We start from the raw sequence: 19,522 nt of genomic DNA on the forward strand, positions 1-19,522 counted from the left end.
CTGAGTGCAGCTGACTTTTGCAGCTCTGTTACAAATCTATAGAGGAAACATTAGCAGGTAAAAGGTGTGGAGCACGTTCAGCTCATCTGTCTCCTCAGCTCTTCTTTTCTCTGCCGGTTTCCACAGCTTTTAGATGGCACACAAGCTTATTCTGAAGGACATTTAGATAATCTCTGGGGGGACTTTGGAAGTGATCAGTCTCAGTGGCACTACCCGATAGATAGTAATCCTTTGATGAAAAATGTACTGCTGCTACATCTTCAAGCTGGAGAGGAGCTGGGCTGTGCACAGAGGAAGACTCGCTTTAATAGCAGTGGGAGGTTGAACATTTTGCTATTGTTTCTATTGTCCATAATCTCCCCCCAAAAAAGCAAGCCACTGACAAAATTAACAGAAACAATGTGTGATTGTAATGCTTTTTGACAGCTCTGTTATTTCCCAGAACTCCACCTCAGCTGGAGCGTTCCACTCACAGCTCATATATCTGCGACAAACTGGATGTTTTCCAGTAAGCTCAGTGTGTTTCCCACAATCCCCAGCTCTTCTCTCTTCCTCTCTGTGTTTTCTCCTGAAAGTTCAGCAGCTCTCTCCCTCCTACATCACAGACTCATTCCAGCATCTGAGCCATTCTCTCTCCAACGATAGCAGCATTTCTCGCCTTCTCAAGTACGTCTGTGCGCCCCCCCCCACCAATCTTATCCCCCCATTAAGCTCCCTCTTTTCTCTCTCCACCTCTCACTTTTCTTCTCACCTCTCTGTCACTCCCACAGGGCTCTGCATTCACCCTGTTATTCATGCTCGCTATCCCCCCACCTTCCGCTGCTGTAAGTGATCACACTGTTTATGTGGCCTTTTTCTTTTATCCAATTTCACACGTCCCAGCTTGTTTACCAGCATTGGGGGCCACAGAAAGCCGCAGTGCCCTTTTGCTTCAGTCTCCAGCCCCCCCTCTTCCTTTTCATTCCTACTCTCCCCTTCTCCTCTTGCCTGTACCCTGCCAGCGGCTTCGTAATAACAATAAACGCTAATCTTACTTCTCCTTTTTTCAATGAATGTGATTAGATTTCTATTTTTGTACGGGCTGGAATCACGTTCCAATGAGTGTCATTTACTGAATCTGGGCTCTGCTGCTTTATTCTCTACACAGTGAAACAAGTGCTGTCCACGGCCACACTCTCTTGACAAAAAACGGCACATAATCGCTGTGTTGTGTGTTTGAATGACCTCTAATGTTAGTTTAATTGAATTAACTCAAACTGATCCATACTAACCTGACTGGACATGTTCAAATGTGTACAAAGAGGTATTCAGATTAAGAGAACAACTGCACCTCTGATAAGTTACCAACCCTCTTTGATGAAGTTCCAGGAGTCAAGAAGTCACAGGACCTGAAGTCAGAGGCTAAACGAGGAACTGAAAGCCTGTCCTGCTCATTCCTCTTTGCTTTCTGCACATCATCTAAAGAATTGTCAAAATTAGGCAAATTCGTCCACTGTGGGTTTAAACTAGGATTGTGGCCACAGTCATATAAACCCTACAGGGACAAGCCAAAGGTGTCCTATTTACATGTTTTATCCCATATGTGTACCTTGAACAAATGCGGAAATACAAAAAAATTAGACATTGTGGTTTTAGAATAAAATGCAACCATCAGTAACTGGTCATTCATGTCATGTCTGGACTAAAAACAAGCATAATCCCACGTGGACAAATGACTGATCTGAGGCACACAAGCACTTGAAATTAGGGAGGCAGTCTGAAGATGCTGTGCTCTGGAAGCAAGATGCCTGTGAGTGACAGCAGGGATCACGGCTAGAGATAACCTGCAGATGCAGGCGTGAGTCAAGGACGTGATTATTGTCTCTGCGACGTGTCAGGTGTGTGTGCACTAATGCCTGGGGAGCCGCTCTGTTGTTCCACAGGTACAAAACACTGAGAATGCCACTCATGAAAAACTGCTGTTTACTCGGCAAAAGCCTTCGGAGAATGTACGGCGCACAAGTTGCAGTTTTCAGTACTAGGATGTGACCCACAGGCTAGAAATGAAGTGTTTACATAGTTTTATGACAACTGTTCATCTGGCTCTTTTAAAAGGCCACAAATCCAGACAATCGATGGCCTATTAAACAACCAATCCATGTTTCCTCAGCCATCCCATCGTGGTGTGGTATAGTTTTATGACTTATTAAAGGGCAAGAGGTGTCAAGCGCAGTCTTGGTCTTGGTGAACTTTTCCTGACACGACCCTGCTGCATACAAGGCAGACTGCAAACCTAATCCAGTCTAATACTCAACGTTGCTTCTCTCTCTCATGGCAACTGCCCGCCAGGACCTGTGTATTTTACTGCTGTAGGAATGCAGAAGGAGTAAATGACATAAAACAATTTGTGCTAGGTTAGTCGGACCCCGTCTGGGGTTCCATTTGTGTTATTACAAGAATATGGCGCTGCCCAGGTGCCATTGATCAAGTGTGCCAAAACATTATAGCATGAAGAAAATAACAAGAACACTGTCATATATAATGCAATCCAGTACGACTGTGCCCTTACTGTAGAGTTGAACCACAAAACACTGACTCACAATGGCAAGTTTCACAAACACTGAGTACAGGTTTCACAAATGTATTCACTGCAAGGCTATATGTATATTAAACAAGTCCTATATATATATCCCTACAAGTGTCAACAACACGTAGATAAACAGGTTGTTGTAAAAACAGATAGATGCTGTACAAATGAAGAAAGGTTTTAATCCTGGATTGGTTGTCCCCCGCTAATTTTACAATCAGAATTTCACTAGACTGGCTGCTGTTTGACATTAAGTTTGAGGACGGCCACATCTGCTCCCTGAATGATCAGCGTTTGGTTGTTGGATGATCAGGTTGATTCCATCACGTCAGAAATCATGGTCAGTCTGCAATTTGAGCAGTTCTGATTTCCCACATGGCTGCTGTCGCAGATCTGTTGTGAACTGTGGTGAGATTGATTCAGTATCATTTGGTGTAGTATTTGCATGTTGTGGCTGGTTGTATTCGTGGTTGAGATTATTTTGTGATACAAATAACAGGTGAAACTGAACCTCACTGAACAGTCAATGGAGCAAACTGATTGGTTCTGTGTTTACATTCAACTCAAGTTGCATTTGCATCCCTCAGTGTCAGAAACACGTTGAGCTTGTGGTGGACGACGATGCTTCAAATGTGGATGTTGCTGCAGAGAAGCTACAAATGTACAACGTGGACGCTTCACGCACATGTTCAACCCAGCAGCACAGAAGATCTCTACAATCAGCACAGTTTCAAGATGGACACCAAAGATTACTGTCACCTTTTCAGTATCTGAAGTATTGGTAAGTATGGTCATAATCTGCCCTTCTGTTCCTGAGGTATGAAGTTGAATACTGGTCTGGAAGTGTTTTTGAAGAACATTATGATATCACAGTGAAGTTGACCTTTGACCTTTTGTATATAGAATATCATCATTGGCACATTTATAACAAATTTGAAGCCATTCCCTCAAGTCATTCCTGAGACATCAGGCTCAAAAGAATGGGATGGATGGACAAATTTGCTAAAAACAAAGTTAATGGTCCTTATTAAAGGTGACTTAAGTATGCAAATATCAAGTAGAAAAATGTAAGTGCAATCTATCATGAGGTATAACATCCATCCTGGTTGTGTTAAATATATGAATGATTGAATCATTTTTGTTTCATGAACATATTTATTTCAGTATGATTTGTATTGTACATCTGGTTGTTCTGGAAGCCATAAATTACATTATTAAGCTTTAAGCTGTGAAGAAGAATTTTCACAAGCTTAAATTTCAGTTCATGAAAATGTATTTTCAAATGCTTTATTAAAAACCTCGTCTTGTTTTTGCTTTGTCCACCTACTCCGTTTAACACTGGCTCTGATGATTGCCTCGTGATGGCACATCAGGATAAAGAGGCTTGTGATTGACCATGCATCAACCTCTGCACAAGGTACTGTACTGTACTGTGCTGTACTGTACTGTGCTGTACTGTGCTGTACTGTACTGTACTGTACTGTGCTGTACTGCACTGCACATGTACATACACCATTAGAGAGGAAGGGTTGCTTAACACTTGCAATGAAGTCATTGAGGCCCAGCACACTGAGCTCGACCATTCAGCCTTTAATATGCATAAAGGTGCCATATATGGTCATAACCTTATAAATACATAGAGGTCACTCACAGACTCGTGGTCCTTCAGGTCAGCCAGAACAAAGCAACGATACTGCTGCTGGCCAGGGAGGGGTTTGTTGTAGTAGTCGTTGTATTTCTTCTCATCGCCCAGAGTGAAGATCTCCGGCAGAGTTTCCAGCTTGGCAGCGATGTAGGGCTGCAGGAAGTCCTGGCTCTGTCTCCTCTTTCTCTGAAGACTGCTGTCAGCACCAGCCTCCAGGAGCTGCCAGAGAGATGACACAACAAGAGACACACCATGAGATGGCATGGCAATGGAACTTAACAATATGACATAACGCAATTGATCTCTGAAGGAGAGGGTTTTTTCTTGTGCCTCCCTCCACACAGAGATCAGAGGACAGTGACATTCTTTCTTCATTCTTTCAGTTCCTTGGTTCACACAACGTCCCCACAGAGAGCATGGACGTGGCTCAGGAAGTAGCACAGGTTGTTCTGTGGGTTCTTTTGCTGTTTATAATCCTATGAAAATACGTGATTTTACATTCTAATCCACTTTCAATTCTCATTTCTTCCCATGTTGAGTATTGCAGTTCTTTAACAAACAGGTTCTTATACAATAATGCCATTACCACATTACTGTGCTGCAAGTTTCAGCAGCCAGCAACAACTTAAAGGACTATTCAAAAGGTCATTTAAAGGCACAGCATGGAAGAATTGGCTACCTCCCAATGGTCACTCCAAACAAATAGGGGGCAGAATTTTACTAGAGTAACCCACCCCATACCAGAGCTCAGAGCACCGAATACTGGTGTTTACACTGTGGCCAACAGAACTGGAATCAGCAGCCTGCCACTGAATCCAGTCATGTGGGGACTGAACACAGTCTCTCAGACCTCTGAGGAGGAGGCCAACAAGGAAAACAGTGCTGAGGTGATTAGGGGCTACGACCCGGACTCTGAATCTGGGACAATAAGGACATGGCAGGTGGGGACAGGAGGAGCAGGAGAGGAGCGAGAGGAAGGCCAGTCATCATCAGTGTGGAAAAGTAACGTCTACAGTCTGAATATTTTCACAGCTTACACGGACGAACCAAACCAGGGTTGGTGATTGTTGTAACAGTGGAAAGACAAGAAGGTTCTGGTGAGTTTTATTGTAATTCTTTCAAGTTTGAGTAAAATGTGTTTTACATTGAGTTCACTTGGCAGTGAGGTTTGTCTTAGTCTGGTAAAAGAGAGAAACTTGAATTCAGAAGCTGTACGGTTGTATTTTTCTGTTTAATAAGGAAAGCAGGTGTGAAAGAATTTCCTTTCGTGACTTTCCTCTTCTTACCTTTCCTCTTCTTGTGTTCATTTTATAATTTATCAGACTAAAGAAGCTAAGAGAGCTTGTGAAACATAGCAAACCTGCTGCTCGCATACATCTCCCCGCTGAAACGACGGGGGGAGGCCTGAACTATAGACCTCTATATAGATCACTGCTTCCAGTACAAAGTGGTATTACCGGACAGGAAGGGTTGAGGCTGGCTGGCAGCCATGTTCACCTCAGTAGATACCTCTGCAATACAATACAGTCATGTCAGAGCTGTTTCTTCTTCACATTCTCTTGAAATTGTTGTTGGTAATGATGTTTACTTTTCGTTTTAAACTAAAATTCTGGACATATCTTGAACATTGCACCTTTAAAACAAGACTGACATATGTCACAAAATGTCATACTTTGCTTCTGACCATAAACATGATATTATTTAGGCTGTTTGAGCATACAACTGCAGCTATTGTTTTTCAGTTGAACACTGTCTCCACAGAACCTTCATTGGTCTGAATACAATAAGCAACAGTTTAATGCTACTGCATTAAACCTTTCCCTGATCTGATCAAAGCTCCACTTTGTGAAAATAGCCCTATGTATTGGTCATTTTCACAATCTATATTGAGAGAATAAACAGTATTATGACAGCATGAAATTAGTTTAGTACATAAGGATCGCAGTGTGATGTGAAGTATTAATGATATACATTGGTGTTTCAAATACATCCTATAGTTCTACATGTAATCCCCTACTGAGAATGAATCCAGTGTAATCACAGTCAGTGAGCAGTGAAGTTGCTGAAATGCTATTAATGCATTTGAGGGTCAATCTCTTACTCTTCATAACTCAGTATACTGACTGAACTACAAAGCAGGCAATCATTGTAGTTCAATCCAACCTCTTGTTTGGTATCCTATTTGTCAAATAAGAATTTTTACATTGTAGTTTGAAGTATTTGAGGTACCAGTGTGTGTGTTTCTGAGGTAAAAACACTTATAAAACTATGCTTTTATAGTACTGCCCTAGGTCAAGGAAAGGCGCACATTGGAAAATAGCAGATACTTTATGATTAGACATGACTGAATTTGTATTGTTAAACAGCCTGCGTGACCTTCGGAGGGAGTCTAGAGAATCATGGCTTCATGGCTCGGAAACAGATGCTCAGCTGTTTTTATTCTTTTCAAGTATGTGTGTCCGTTTGTGTGGAAGACATCTTTCTCCACTTCTATCTTACAGCCAGACTTACCTGCCACTCATCAATGTTCAAGGTGACACTGACATACAGGGGAAATTGTCACTATACTCACTGGCAAAGCTTCAGTCACACTTAGACCATAGAACACATCTGCAACCTTTTTTCAGTCTTGACAGCTCAAACAGCAGTTTTGTGAAGAAAAGCAACTCAGTTTATCAACCAAAGTGGAAAGAGAAGAACGAAAACAAAACACATTTCATGAATGATTGGGACCTCTGGGATGTTGTTTGCTGGGGCATTTGATTCTTTTTGTTAATGCAAAAATTCAAAGATACCATATACCATAAACTGCAGCACATTTGCTGGTGCCAGCACCCTGTGCTGTCCCACCACCCTTACCTGAGTGATTATGAAATGGTTGGCAGAGATAGTATACATGCAGTCATTGGTGGAGCATGTGTCTGCGGCGCTTGGGCGTGCTCATGCTTGGCAGATTTCACATGCTGGGTCTAGTTGCTTTTCCCTCCACATGGTACCATAAAATCTGTGTGGCTGAGTTCGATGCTCTTACGTAGTTATGTGCGGCTAAGCCTCCGTTCCATTTGATGAGATACTTGAACAAACTTTTAGCCTTTTTGGCAGGGACTCCAGCCCTCTCACATTCATATTTCTTCTTCTTTTATTGGCGCTTGCCATTTGAGTGAACAGCCTCTAGATGTTACAGCTAATGTTCAACATACTGCCACCTGCTGTTCTGGAGGGGAATGTAGCAAACACATTAAATTGGCCCGACAGTTATGCTTCTCGACAAAATGACAGCAAGTTTTTGTTTAGAAAGGATAAAGATAAGGGAGATTTATAGACAAATGGAAGGGTTACCAGGTGTACATGTTCATTTGAATCACTGTCTGCTTATATCTTTTTGCAATCAGAGGTCAAAGCACATTGTATTCTAACTTCACTTTGTTGCCCTTATGCCACAGCTAATGCACAGTCTATGTGGGACCACCATTTTCTGTTCCTGTTTCATTCCATTGCACACTGCAAATTTCAGTCTGTGTTAATGTAGTCAAAGAAAATTACGACAGCTTTATTTTTTGGTTGATCATCATCTTTCTGTGAGAAAAATGAAACTAAAACTGTTGTGTTACAACTGATGTTATGTCTGCCAGAAATGCTAGCTGATGTTACCATTCCTTGGAAAGAGTAAATGAATGAGTTTATGAACTAAATTCACCTGCAGCCCCACTGAAAATTAGACAAGACACTGGAACAAAACAGGTGGGACAACCTACCGAAAGAGGCGGGCCAGCACACTCGCAAATGTAAAAGGTAAACCAGTGGCTGTGGATGTGGGTGTCATAAACTCGGCATCTTTCCTGAAGGCTTTCAGTAGGACTGAGTGCTGTGCATCTAAATCTTCCTCTCAATCTGGAAATGTTTGCATTAATGTTAGCTGCTCGTGTTAGGCTTAACCCAGACAGTGATCATTATTTTAGTGAAAAAATCCGAACTTCTGAATGATCAGGAATGACAGAGAGTGAGCTACCTTTCCCTCTGTAGCCTCAGACTGCTCGAATGATATAATCATGAAAGACGTGACCAAAATGAGATTATAATGCATTATATTTTTATTAGCATGCATATTAGTAGCATATTTTCAGTTTATTAGTCATTATAATATATATTGCCTGATTCAGGGGGTTCGGATTATTAAGAGTTAGTTTTAGATTACCATGATCAGAATTCATCTACAACAACTTCCTTACTAACTATCAATAATTAGTAATTAGGATTCGTTCATTAGTTAATGCACTAGTAGTTATAGAACATGGCCATGCAGAATAAGGCAGAATATGTGCTTTAGAATGATTTTCTCTCTCTCTGTCTGTCTGTGTTTTGCTCAAGTTAGAAGTGTGATCAGGCGTGGAGGTGTCAGGCAGCCAGCTGCTAATCAGCTCCAATCCTCTCTCGTTAAGCACCAGGCTTCAACTAGACCACGCCAGATCGTAGACTTAGCTCCACAGTTAGTCTCAGTTCAGCCTTCTGAGATGCTTTGGTTGCTTAAGATTTTTACTAATTCTTATTTCCCTGGTACTCCTGCCACTCTCTCTGGATCAGCTCTCTCCTCCCGGTGCTCTGGACATCCCTTGCTTCTCCCCTCACCACCTTTTCAAGGCTTGCTCGACTCACCAGTTCTTGGCTCAGCCTCTGCTGATTTTGGTCATGGAAGTGTTCCATTTCTAGTCCATTTGTATTGTGAGTATTGAGTTTGAGTGGGCTCTGGTTGTGTGCAGGTAAACAGTACATGTGTGAGAGCAACAGAGGTGGAACACACTGGCCACAATGCAGTCTCTTAAATCCTCTGATGAGGATTTTGTGTTATGTTTGATTTTTGCATTCTGTATAATTTGGTGATTACATGACCACTTGAGGTCAATTCCAGTCCCCTGCAAAGCAAGGTTGTAAGAATAATCAGTAAGTTGTTTGTCCCATGCAAAGTTTTCATATTGCTGTGCGTAATGAATATTGCAGCCTCAGGCCTGTTAGAGGGGGGCCTTTTTTAGATTTTTAGTCTTGTTGGCTGTGAAGTTAGGGCGGTTGGATTAAGTAAAGCTACATGAAATTACATGAAATAAGATCAAGTATGTTCTTCTGAAATTTACATAAGAGGACTTGAGAAGAACTTGATCCCCATTTATGTGCAATATCGACCTGCTCCAGGTCCAGCCACTGAAAATTAGATTGATACCGAAGAACAGCTGCATAAACTCATATACATAGTTGATTTTGTCTCTTAGGAGGCCACTACATTAACTTTTAGTTCATTTCCTGGAGACTAAACCAAACCTTTAAGGTACCCAGTAGAGGTTTTCACCACAAATGATGCTATGATGCATACACTTTTTTCCCCTTTTCTTTTCTTTTCTTTTCTTTTCTTTTTTTTTACAGAAGACAGAAAAACTCAGGTATAATGATAAAATGAATGATGGTTAAATTCCATTTAGCTGCTTCAGTTTTAACGTTCACTGTCACACTGTCATGAATACATGAGTTCAACAAAGCCAAAACGAATGGTATTAGTAACACCTGTGCTTTTCTTAATGTTTCCATGAGCTCTACCAGCATTCACACAATGATGCACAGGTGTGCACTAAGAATATGGGTGTCATTACACACAGTCCTGTCCAGTGCACAGGTTGGTAATGCATGTTAAGTGGATGTGTCCCTTGTTTTCGTGCTTCCACTTGATTGACATTGGTGGCTTTAGTGCAGGAGTAAAGGTAATACATTCTTGGAAATGTAGCAAAGAAACTGCTAGCTAGTAAACATGCATTCATGAAAAATGGATTGGGCTTTGAGGATACACACAATGGGCCAATCCAAAAAGATTCACCATCAGTTTTGCTTGTAGGGAGAGTTTGAAATCAAATTCAGGAAACTGTCTTGACAGCACAAACTGGTGTAAATAGCTTGTTTCAACCTGATGAATGCCACCTGTTTATGAACAGCTGCACATTCGTGAAGTTTGGTCATTAGAATAATCAGTGGCCTAAAAGTTCTATTCTATTTGTGGGCAGATTTCATTTAAATTAATGTCAAATGTGAACGTCTGTGAGAAAAGAGACACTGAATTTAAGCAAGTACACGTCCACTCACCTCATATATATCCATGTCTTCAGGGTTTTCCCATCTTCTCAAAGAAGCTGGGGTGACAGGGACGACCACTATGTAGTACCATCTGCATCAAACACAGAAATGCAGCTTCATTTTCACACCCATATTTTTTCTGAACACTTTACATTTCAAATCTCCTCGTCGCCTCTCTGGGATAAGCACGGCTCTGGGACTGATGAAAGGGTCTGGGCTGGGCATTCATATACAGATGGTATTAGTTTTATTTCATTCTCCATTAGCTCCACTTCACTTATTACAGCTTACTGGTGGGCAATTTCTTCAGAGATCCACTTGAACACTTGAACCACAATTAAGTCAGAGTAATTCGTAGTGCCTGTCTGTTTGACTGGGCGGGTTAATATTAAAAAATAACTCTTTGCTGAACTGCAGCCGTTGCATTGGGATTCTTTTGCTGGTTTTAAGGCTCAACTCTTTAATAAATTGCTTTCTAGTATTAGATAGAGCTATAGAGCAGCAGTGGGGTTATTGTTAAGATGGCCATGTTGTAAGTGGTAATCATGGCATTGTTGGGTTGTGGGATTGACTGTTTTGTTTGCTCTTGAAACTACTCTGACCTTAAATGAACTCTCTGCTGCAGTTGATGATTGGCTGGTTATTAGCATGCTTGAACAGGACAAGAAGGAAATGTACCAGGCTTGTATTGGCCGTTGAAATGACCCCCCACAGACAAGCTTGTGTCTGAACTATTGATTTAATAGAAAACTTGAGTTACCACCTTGTGTTTGTATGCCTTTGCCAAACAGTCAAGCTGTACTTTAGATTCCCCCACTCACAATGTAGTAAAGACCTTGAAGGAATTAATACAAGGTATTAAGGTAGTGTAAAGTGTGTTTTTTGCTGAAGTGGAAGTATCTGATCCCAGTAAAAGATTTCCAGTGAGAAACATGCTGTCTTCAATTAAAGACTACTTTCCAGAGAAGCACAGAGGACTGATGGAGCGCTTCATCACATGGAGCAACAACCTCCACCTGAAGATCAATACCAGCAGAAACAATGAGCTCGTGGTGGCTGACAATGATTCTGTTGCTGCAAAGAAGCTGCAAACTGTAAAACGTGAATGTTTCACCCACATCGTCAACCCAGCAGCACAGAAGAGCTCTACAATCAGCACAGTTTCAAAGAGAGCACCAAAGTTTAGTGTCACCATTTTAGTATCTGAGCAAATGTGAAGTCTGGTCACAGTCTGCCTTCTGTTCCTGAGATATGGAGTCGAATAATGTTCAGAAAAGTGTTTTTGAAGAATATTAGGGTGTCACAGTAAGGTTGAACTTTATTATTATATTATATTATATTATATTATATTATATTATATTATATTATATTATATTATATTATATTATATTATATTATATTATATATCATTTTATCCCTTTAGACATTTGTGGGAGATTTTGTCAAAATTGTTGTGTCAAATGTTTTGTGAGGTCAATGCAGATACTGTAGATGATTTTCAGATAATATCTCAATATTGTAATTTCAGAGCCATCTCTGACATCATGAGTCGTCCCTGTCTTTTTTTAGTGTGGTTCTTATGACAAACAAGCAGCACAGACCTGACAGGGACTCCAGCAGGGACCATGGGAAGCCTGATGGTCACTTTACCACCCTCCTCCACATCGTTCTGGTATTGAGTTGGTTTCATCTTCAACAGGTCTGGAGCTGTTCGGATAGAAACTTGCTGCTGTAGGCCGCCGGCACTGTTCCCTCGGCTCATCAGCACAAAGGAATAATCAGTATCTGGCTGTAGCTGTGTGATCAACTTCCTCTTCAGGCTGCCTTGAACCTCCACACTCTGTTGGTTGTACAGGATCTGAAGCCAGAATGAAGATTGTTACTAACACTTTTGATTGATTACATAATCTTTACTCAACTTTCTGATTCCCAGTTCACCTACCTGATATCTAAATTGCCAGGACAAACATAAAATTTTGGAATAAGCCAGCTTGACTCTGTGTAAAGTGAATAAATATACCTACCAACACTTCTAAAGCTCACTGACTAACATGGTGTATCTTATTTGATTAAACTGTGCACAAACAGAAATTTAAGGTGACACTTTGTGATTTTACGTGCTAGAACTATATGATCAATTTACCACCAGAAGCTGCTCACGGTCATGGCTTCTAGATTTTGTTTTCCTACAACAACGATGTGTCATGTCTCATTGCGTCTGTTAATGTGTTTCGTTCACTAGCGTCATGTCTCGTCTTGCACTTCCTGTTTTATTGTGAAACCCTGACTCTCCTCTCGTTTCAGACCCTTGACTTCCTGGTGTCCTTCCCGCCTGTCTGATTGTCTACCCCGCCCTAATTGTTTCCACCTGTTCCTTGTTACCTCGTGTATATATAGTCCGCGTCTCCCTTTGTCCTGTGCCAGATTGTCTTGTGCCACATCGTGAACCAGCCTTGACCTTTCTAGCATTGAAAGATCCTTGAGTCCTTGTTTTGCATTGTTAAGATGTGAGTAGTCCTAGAGACCCTTTTTGTGTTTGTTTCCCTTTTGCCAAGATCCTTGCGCCTTTTGTTTGAGTTTTGTTGAGTTTGAGTAGAGATTGCAGTGGCTAGGATCCATCATAACTTTTAAAACACATCTTTCAGTTTTTGGTTTTCTCTGGCCTTTTATAAAACCTTTCTTAGTACAGTCATTATTGTTATCATTATATGATAACATTGTTATTTATAGCTCCAATTCAGTTTCTGGTATTATTGTATCTGTTTCACAATGCTGTGAAACTTTGTAACCTTGATGTTTCCTGTGTTCTCTGCTTTTGATTCACTGTTTAAGGTGCTGTATAAATAAAGTATGATTTACGTACTTACTATTAATTTAGTTGCTGATCCATGGTCATAAACCTTGGTTTTTGTACTTTAGTTTTTCATCCGAGCTGCACTGTGCCAAAGACTGAATGACAAGAAAGCAGGCCCCTTAACAAATAGCTGGTCATAAAGTAGTTAGAGGCTGAATTTAATATGGTGTGAATTGATTTTCTTGATGATTTATAGAGCAGCTGTTCAGTTAAGGAGGACAAAAGAGGAAGAACTTCCACAAAGTGTGTAATTTGTTTGGTGATTGCGTCTGAAAAAAATCATAGTCATTACATTGTATTGTGTAATGATACCACTTCATGTCTACATACATGGCTCCTACACTACAATGACAATGACAGTCATTGTAACATAAACCACAAACTATGGATGTGTTCCTTGTGATTCAGTGCCACTTCAACTGCCCTTTTTATACAGTCATGTGCAAAAACTAGGACACCCCATTACATATTCATTTACTCATTAACAAACGTTCACATATCAATGTCTAATCTTTTTTTATTAATCTCTGCAAAAAAAGTGATGTAATTTCAGGTAAACAACAAAATAACACGTTTTTTCTCATTAAGCAAAAGCCATGAATATAAATGCATATTGTAACTGAGGAAAATAATAGGACACCCTACCCCCTGATGCCTAGTGTTAACCCCTTTGGCTGAAATACCTGCAGTGAGATCTTGTAGCCCTCTACTCAATGCACAATGCTTTAACCTGTGTCATGTTTGAGGGGTTTCTTCCAGGAATCTCCAATTTTTAGTTTTCAGCCAGTCCTTGGTGGATTTACTGGTATGTTTAGGGTCATTGTCATGTTGCAGGGTCCAGTTCTGCCTCAGTTTCAATGTTCTAACTGATGGTCTCACACGTTCTTCAAGCCCCCTCTGATACACTGTAGAATTCATGGTAGATTATGATAGTGAGCTGGCCAGGTCCTGTGGCAGCAAAGCATCCCCAAACCATGACACTTCCACCTCCATGCTTCACAGTTGTTGTGAGGTTCTTTTCCTCTGTTCCAGTGTCCAAATAATTCAGTTTTACACTCATCTGTCCAAAGAACATTATTCCAGAAGTCCTGTTCTTTGTCTATCTTCTCTCCGGCTAACTTGAGTCTGGCCTTAGTGTTTCTCTTAGTAAGCAAAGGCTTTCTCCTTGCACACCTCCTGTAAAAGTTTGTGCAGTCTCTTTCTGATTGTAGAGGCATGCACTTTCATATCAGCAGTCGCCAGTGCCTGCTGGAAGTCTTGAGATTGTAGGGTTTTTGGAGACTTCTTTAAGCATCTTGCTGTCTGCTCTCGGGGTGAATTTGTTTGGATGGCCAGACCTTGGCATGTTGGCAGTTGTTTTGAATGTCCCCCACTTGTACACTATTTTCCGGACAGTGGAATGGCTAATTTCAAGATCTTTTGAGATCTTTTTAAATCCACATCCAGACTCATACGTTGCAACAATCTTCTTTCTGAAGGCCTCAGACAGGTCTTTTCAGGTCTGTTCACTCTCACGTCAGCAGTCAGGAGTACACCAAACTGAATGACTGAGGCTTAAATAGGGCAGATCTCCAACAAAATGCTGAGTGACAATGTTGTAATCGTGTGCACCTGATGTGATACACCTGTGTGTGATTTCAGCCAATTTAAGAGGGGAAAAATGTGGAAATGTGTAAAAATAGTTTATTCAGTTTAACTTGTTTAGCTGTATTACTTGAACCTCTTAGTATTGTTCAAATAGATATTAAATATCAATATGTTTAAATTTGTCAAAAAACAAATGTTTTCATAGGATGTCCTAATTTTTTCACATGACTGTATATTTGATAAATCAGTCTCTAAGGTTTTTATATGGTTTCCACCTACTGTCTGAGAGTACAAAATCAGGCCACAGTCTTAAGTCTCTCTCTACTGCTTTGATATTACACTTAGAAACTTATTTTAGTTACAGTAAATCCAGTGGATGTATCTTTCAGTGCTGCAGCTGGTGTCTGAGTGTAACCAAAGGCTGAACTTACCTTGAGAGGCACTTGAGATTTGTAGGTTTCTGGCACTTCCCAGGTCAGCAGGACAGAGGTCTTCGTCACAGCCTTCACACCAAAGTTCTTGGTGAACACTGAGGGAAGGTCTAGATGATTATTAGGTGGTTAATTTAATTGCATATATGACTGAGATGACTCAGAGTTGAAGAGGTGGTGCACAAAAGGAAGAAAATTAAGTTACATTTGAACTAAAATGATGTACTAATCATCAAAATAAGAGCAGAGTCTGTATTATTTGGACACAGTATTGTGTCAATTTAGTAATTTTCTGTTTTTGATATCCACAATGGATCAGATGATTACGTGTAAAAGGAAGGCTCATAGTGATGAGTCTACAGATAATGATCACCACCTTCCTTTCAGCTCTACGGAGCGTTTCAGCATCTTACAGCTCATTTGATGTTTGATTGAGACATTTCATTTTACAGTCCTCTACTGTACTGTGTTGGCTCAGTCTCACAACTGACAGTTTGTATGTTCATATATTACTTGTTCACTCTACAGTTCTGTTAGAACATTGCTTAATTAGCCAGAGCACACTGAAAAGTGTCCAGTGCAAGACTAAGAACAGACGATAGTACAGTGGGACAAACTGACTGATGCCAAAGAATAGCATGGAGTAGCTTATAGTGGAAAAGTAACAAATGGTGGCAGATGATAACATTATCTGATTTGAAAGATTGATTTTAACTTCTTGAAATATAACTAGAACTTGATTGATCTGCACCACTTTATATAATCCTGTTAGGAAACACTGTCAGTGTTGCCTTTGGTTCCTGAATCTTTTGCCTAAGAAATGAAGAGTGCTGCTGTTGCATTATAAACCTGTGAAACATGTTCAGCTGCCCTCAGCAGGCTCGCCTTTGTCCCGCTTTTTCATCCCCTGTGTAGGAGGCCCAGATGTTTTCCACAGAAAAGCTTAGGGGAGCTGTTGTGTGATGCTCTTTAACAAAAGCAGGTTAAGGTGACGTGCATTTGCCAAACCAAACAGTTAGTTGAAAAATACTTCAAATAAAGTCTCCAATAAATCTCACCTTTGTGTTGCCAATCTTTGTTTTGGAGTCTGGAACAGTTTCAGTGCTGCTCCTCGTGGCAGCAGTTATCACCAACTGTACTCACTTTAAGTTTAAGTTGGGCAGTCAACACAATAATTAAATGTAAGCTTTATCTGAGGTGATTTCAAACAGCAAGGTTCGGTTTTAAACAAGAAAAGACAAACGCACATCTTGTTAACTTCCCCACCTCTGATAAAGGGCATCATCTGCCCCTTCCCTAAACTTTTCTTGAGCGAGCATCTGAGACGTCTCCCCTGAAGTGGATGAGACAGTCCCAGATGGCGTTAGCCCCGGCACTGGCACAGCATCCACTGAAGAAAAGAGCAGTGGAGCCATGACTGTAGTTACAGTCTGTGGAAATACTGAATTTAAATGCTGTAGACATTGGTAAGATCACAAAAACACCAATGATGAAGCAACCTGCTGCAGGATTACAAGAAAAAAACATGCTCAGATTTCCCCCTTTTCTTCATTTTCTCCCCTTTCATTGGCAAGACTAAAGGCTCTATTATCCTACTGGCACAAAACCAGCAGTAGGGCAAAAACTATTTTATGCAATTTCCCTCCTCTAGTCTGTTTTTTGGTAATTTCCTGGCTCCAGTAAACGTGTTTGCACCAATTTTGGTGCTTATTTTGGCAGAAAAACCTGTTTTTGTTTTAACCTGCTCAGACCACCTCTTCTCCCAAACACAGGGCAAATGTTGATGGGACCACAACCAAAACCACAAAACACCTTCCATATATGTTAAGCTTGGCCTCTTTCTGTATGTAAAGCAGACTGATATGTGCTTCATAATACAATTGCTAATGTGAATGAGGGAGCGTCTGTGATCCATCCAAAAATCAATGTGTTCTGTCTGATGAGCCGATGCAACAACTTGTAGAATGTCAGATCTTTTCCATGTGGTTGATTACACACTTGTAGTCATCACACAGCAGCAGGAATGATATGTATGTTTCAGTTACAGCTGTGTGTAGATTTACAGGATGTCACAGCAGCAGCACTTTCATTAATTATTTCAATGTCCTGACAGGATCTGACAGGATCCAACCATAAATAATGTTCTGAGTTTTTCTAAAGGTCCAGTTTGCAAACCTCTAACTGCCCCCACTAGCAAAGCTCAATGCGAGGACACTGGATACTGTTTGGTGCACAACGGCTAATAGAGAAAACAAAATATATATAAGACATAAATGAGTCTTTTCAAATATGCAGAGGCTAGTTCAATATCTTAACTAGCCTTTGCTCATTGTTTGGACAAATATATCACCAGTTCATTCTACCAGCATGTCTGGAGCGATGTAAATTCATATTTGGGGTGTTTTTATTGTTATTTTGGAACTTCACTTGTTTCATGGAGATTACCTCCAGTTTCTCTCTTGCTGAGAGCCTCTCAACCCATTTCACTTGTTGCTGCTTTTAGATGGGATGGAAAGAGCTCATGTGATTGATTCTGTATCCCTCCTACAGTAATAATGTATTCAGACTCTCTTCCATATAGCACCAAGCTGTGCCTGTGGTCTTGCCCCTGTGCGACTGGAGAGGCTGGAGGTTGTATTTATGTTTGCACCTTACATGTCATGTATGGAGAGCTGATGTCAAGCACAATACAGCACTGATCGACAGCCTCACCTGGCATGGAGGTGGACATGGTTCTGCTCTGAATGCTGGGGCTGATGGGTCCTCCCCCCTTGCTGGTGAAAGCTTGGACTCTGATGTCATAGGTTGTGTCGGGCTGCAAACCGTGGATGGTCATCTGTGTTTCTGTGGTGCTGTTGGTGTTGTTGTGCTGGCTGTTGATATCTCGGTACACCACCACATACTTGACAATCTTCCCGTTCCTCTCGGCCAGAGGAGGGGGGTCCCAGGCCAGCTTGGTGGAGGTGGCGGTCAGGCCTACCACACTCAGATTCTGGGAGTAGCTGCTGGGAATGTCTTCAGGGGTGCTGATCTCCTTCACATATTCTTCCCCATTGCCTGCTCGGTTTTTGGCGCACAGTTTAAAGATATAGGTGGCTCCCTTGTGGAGGCCGGTGACTGTAAAATGATCATCTGTCTGTCTGAAGTCTTTGACAATGAACGCTTCCCCCTCTGCTCTTTTGTACTGCAGCTGGTATCCTATATGATCCCCCACCATTTCCTTCGGGGGCTGCCACTGGATCAGGGCAGTGTTCCCTATGGTGGTGCTGATCATCATAGTGGGCTTGCCAGGCACTGGAAGACAGAAACCATTCTCCAGCATTCCCATATCTTGATTACTTGAAAACTCCAACATGAACGCATTTATGAAACACTCAAAAACTCAAACATTACTCTTATCTGGCCCAGTTTTCACTTCAGACTTTTTCAGCACTTTCTAATCACAGTGCTGTAAGAAATTTTAAAACATCTCATAATTACAAGGTTACGATATTGGGTGCATACACTGTAGTCACCAAAGAAAATGCTGACTCAGATGTGGCAACAAGCACAAGTAGCCAGACAATAATTAGTTTTTGCCAGATTACTTTGAAGATAAAACTGAAACTGAACGTACCCATAATGCCACAAACAATCCCTCACTGCACAGGAAAGCTGTGTGCGAACCCCCGGGGAAAGTTTCAATCAAGCTGACCTGGATCTGTAAGTGTTTGTAGTTGTAATGTTAACATTCATCTTTATTTCCTCTTCTTCCTCTTTAAAATAGGTTTGGCTAGCCTGTGGATCTGTTTAACCTGCCTGAGTCTGACTGCTTGTTCTTGTTAGCCCCCAATGCACCCATCTCAACAACCATCTTGTTAAGTGCAGTGTTATTAATGGCTGGGACAATGAAAATAAACTCGTAACTCTAACCTTTTAACCATGGTGAAAAGGGTTCCCTTACCTTAACAACCTTTACCTTTAACCCAAACCATGATCTTTTCTTAACCTTTAGAAGCTTTTTGCCTAAACCTAACCAGACCCTTCACCATGGCGGTGGCAGAGTAGGAAACAAATCCAATTGGTAACAATGATTTGTGATGATTTTCAATGTACTGACAAACAATGTTGTCTCAGCGATACGATCGTCAGATTAGAAAACGTTATTTTGAGCCTTGGACAATGTGGTAATCTTAAAATCAAATCGTAAGCTTGCTGACATTAGCCAACAGAGACATGGTCGTACCAGAACAAATAAGGCCATAGCAGCAGGACCCTTTAGGGGACTGAGCAAGGTTTTAAAAGTGACGGAGTCTTGTCACAGTTGACCTCAGTTGACAGAATCTACA

The 19,522-nt window shown here is 41.1% G+C and overlaps 1 protein-coding gene across 8 annotated transcripts in view; it reads right to left on the reverse strand.

Moving 5' to 3' along the window:
* ptprfa (protein tyrosine phosphatase receptor type Fa) overlaps positions 1 to 19,522 on the reverse strand; it is a 324,162-nt gene that overhangs the window by 59,488 nt on the left and 245,152 nt on the right. For 4 of the 8 annotated variants that reach the window (XM_041935252.1, XM_041935256.1, XM_041935253.1 and 1 more), the window contains 5 exons: positions 17,907 to 18,488; positions 15,195 to 15,304; positions 11,924 to 12,180; positions 10,332 to 10,413; positions 4,218 to 4,430 (listed from right to left, as the gene is read on the reverse strand). In XM_041935252.1, coding sequence (XP_041791186.1) covers positions 4,218 to 4,430; positions 10,332 to 10,413; positions 11,924 to 12,180; positions 15,195 to 15,304; positions 17,907 to 18,488 — 1,244 coding nt within the window. The remainder of the gene's footprint in view (positions 1 to 4,217; positions 4,431 to 10,331; positions 10,414 to 11,923; positions 12,181 to 15,194; positions 15,305 to 17,906; positions 18,489 to 19,522) is intronic. The other 4 variants (XM_041935258.1, XM_041935257.1, XM_041935255.1 and 1 more) reach the window with 1 other exon arrangement.

The sequence above is a fragment of the Chelmon rostratus genome, chromosome 4 (assembly GCF_017976325.1).
Source record: "Chelmon rostratus isolate fCheRos1 chromosome 4, fCheRos1.pri, whole genome shotgun sequence".
NCBI classification, from domain to species: Eukaryota; Metazoa; Chordata; class Actinopteri; order Chaetodontiformes; family Chaetodontidae; genus Chelmon; species Chelmon rostratus.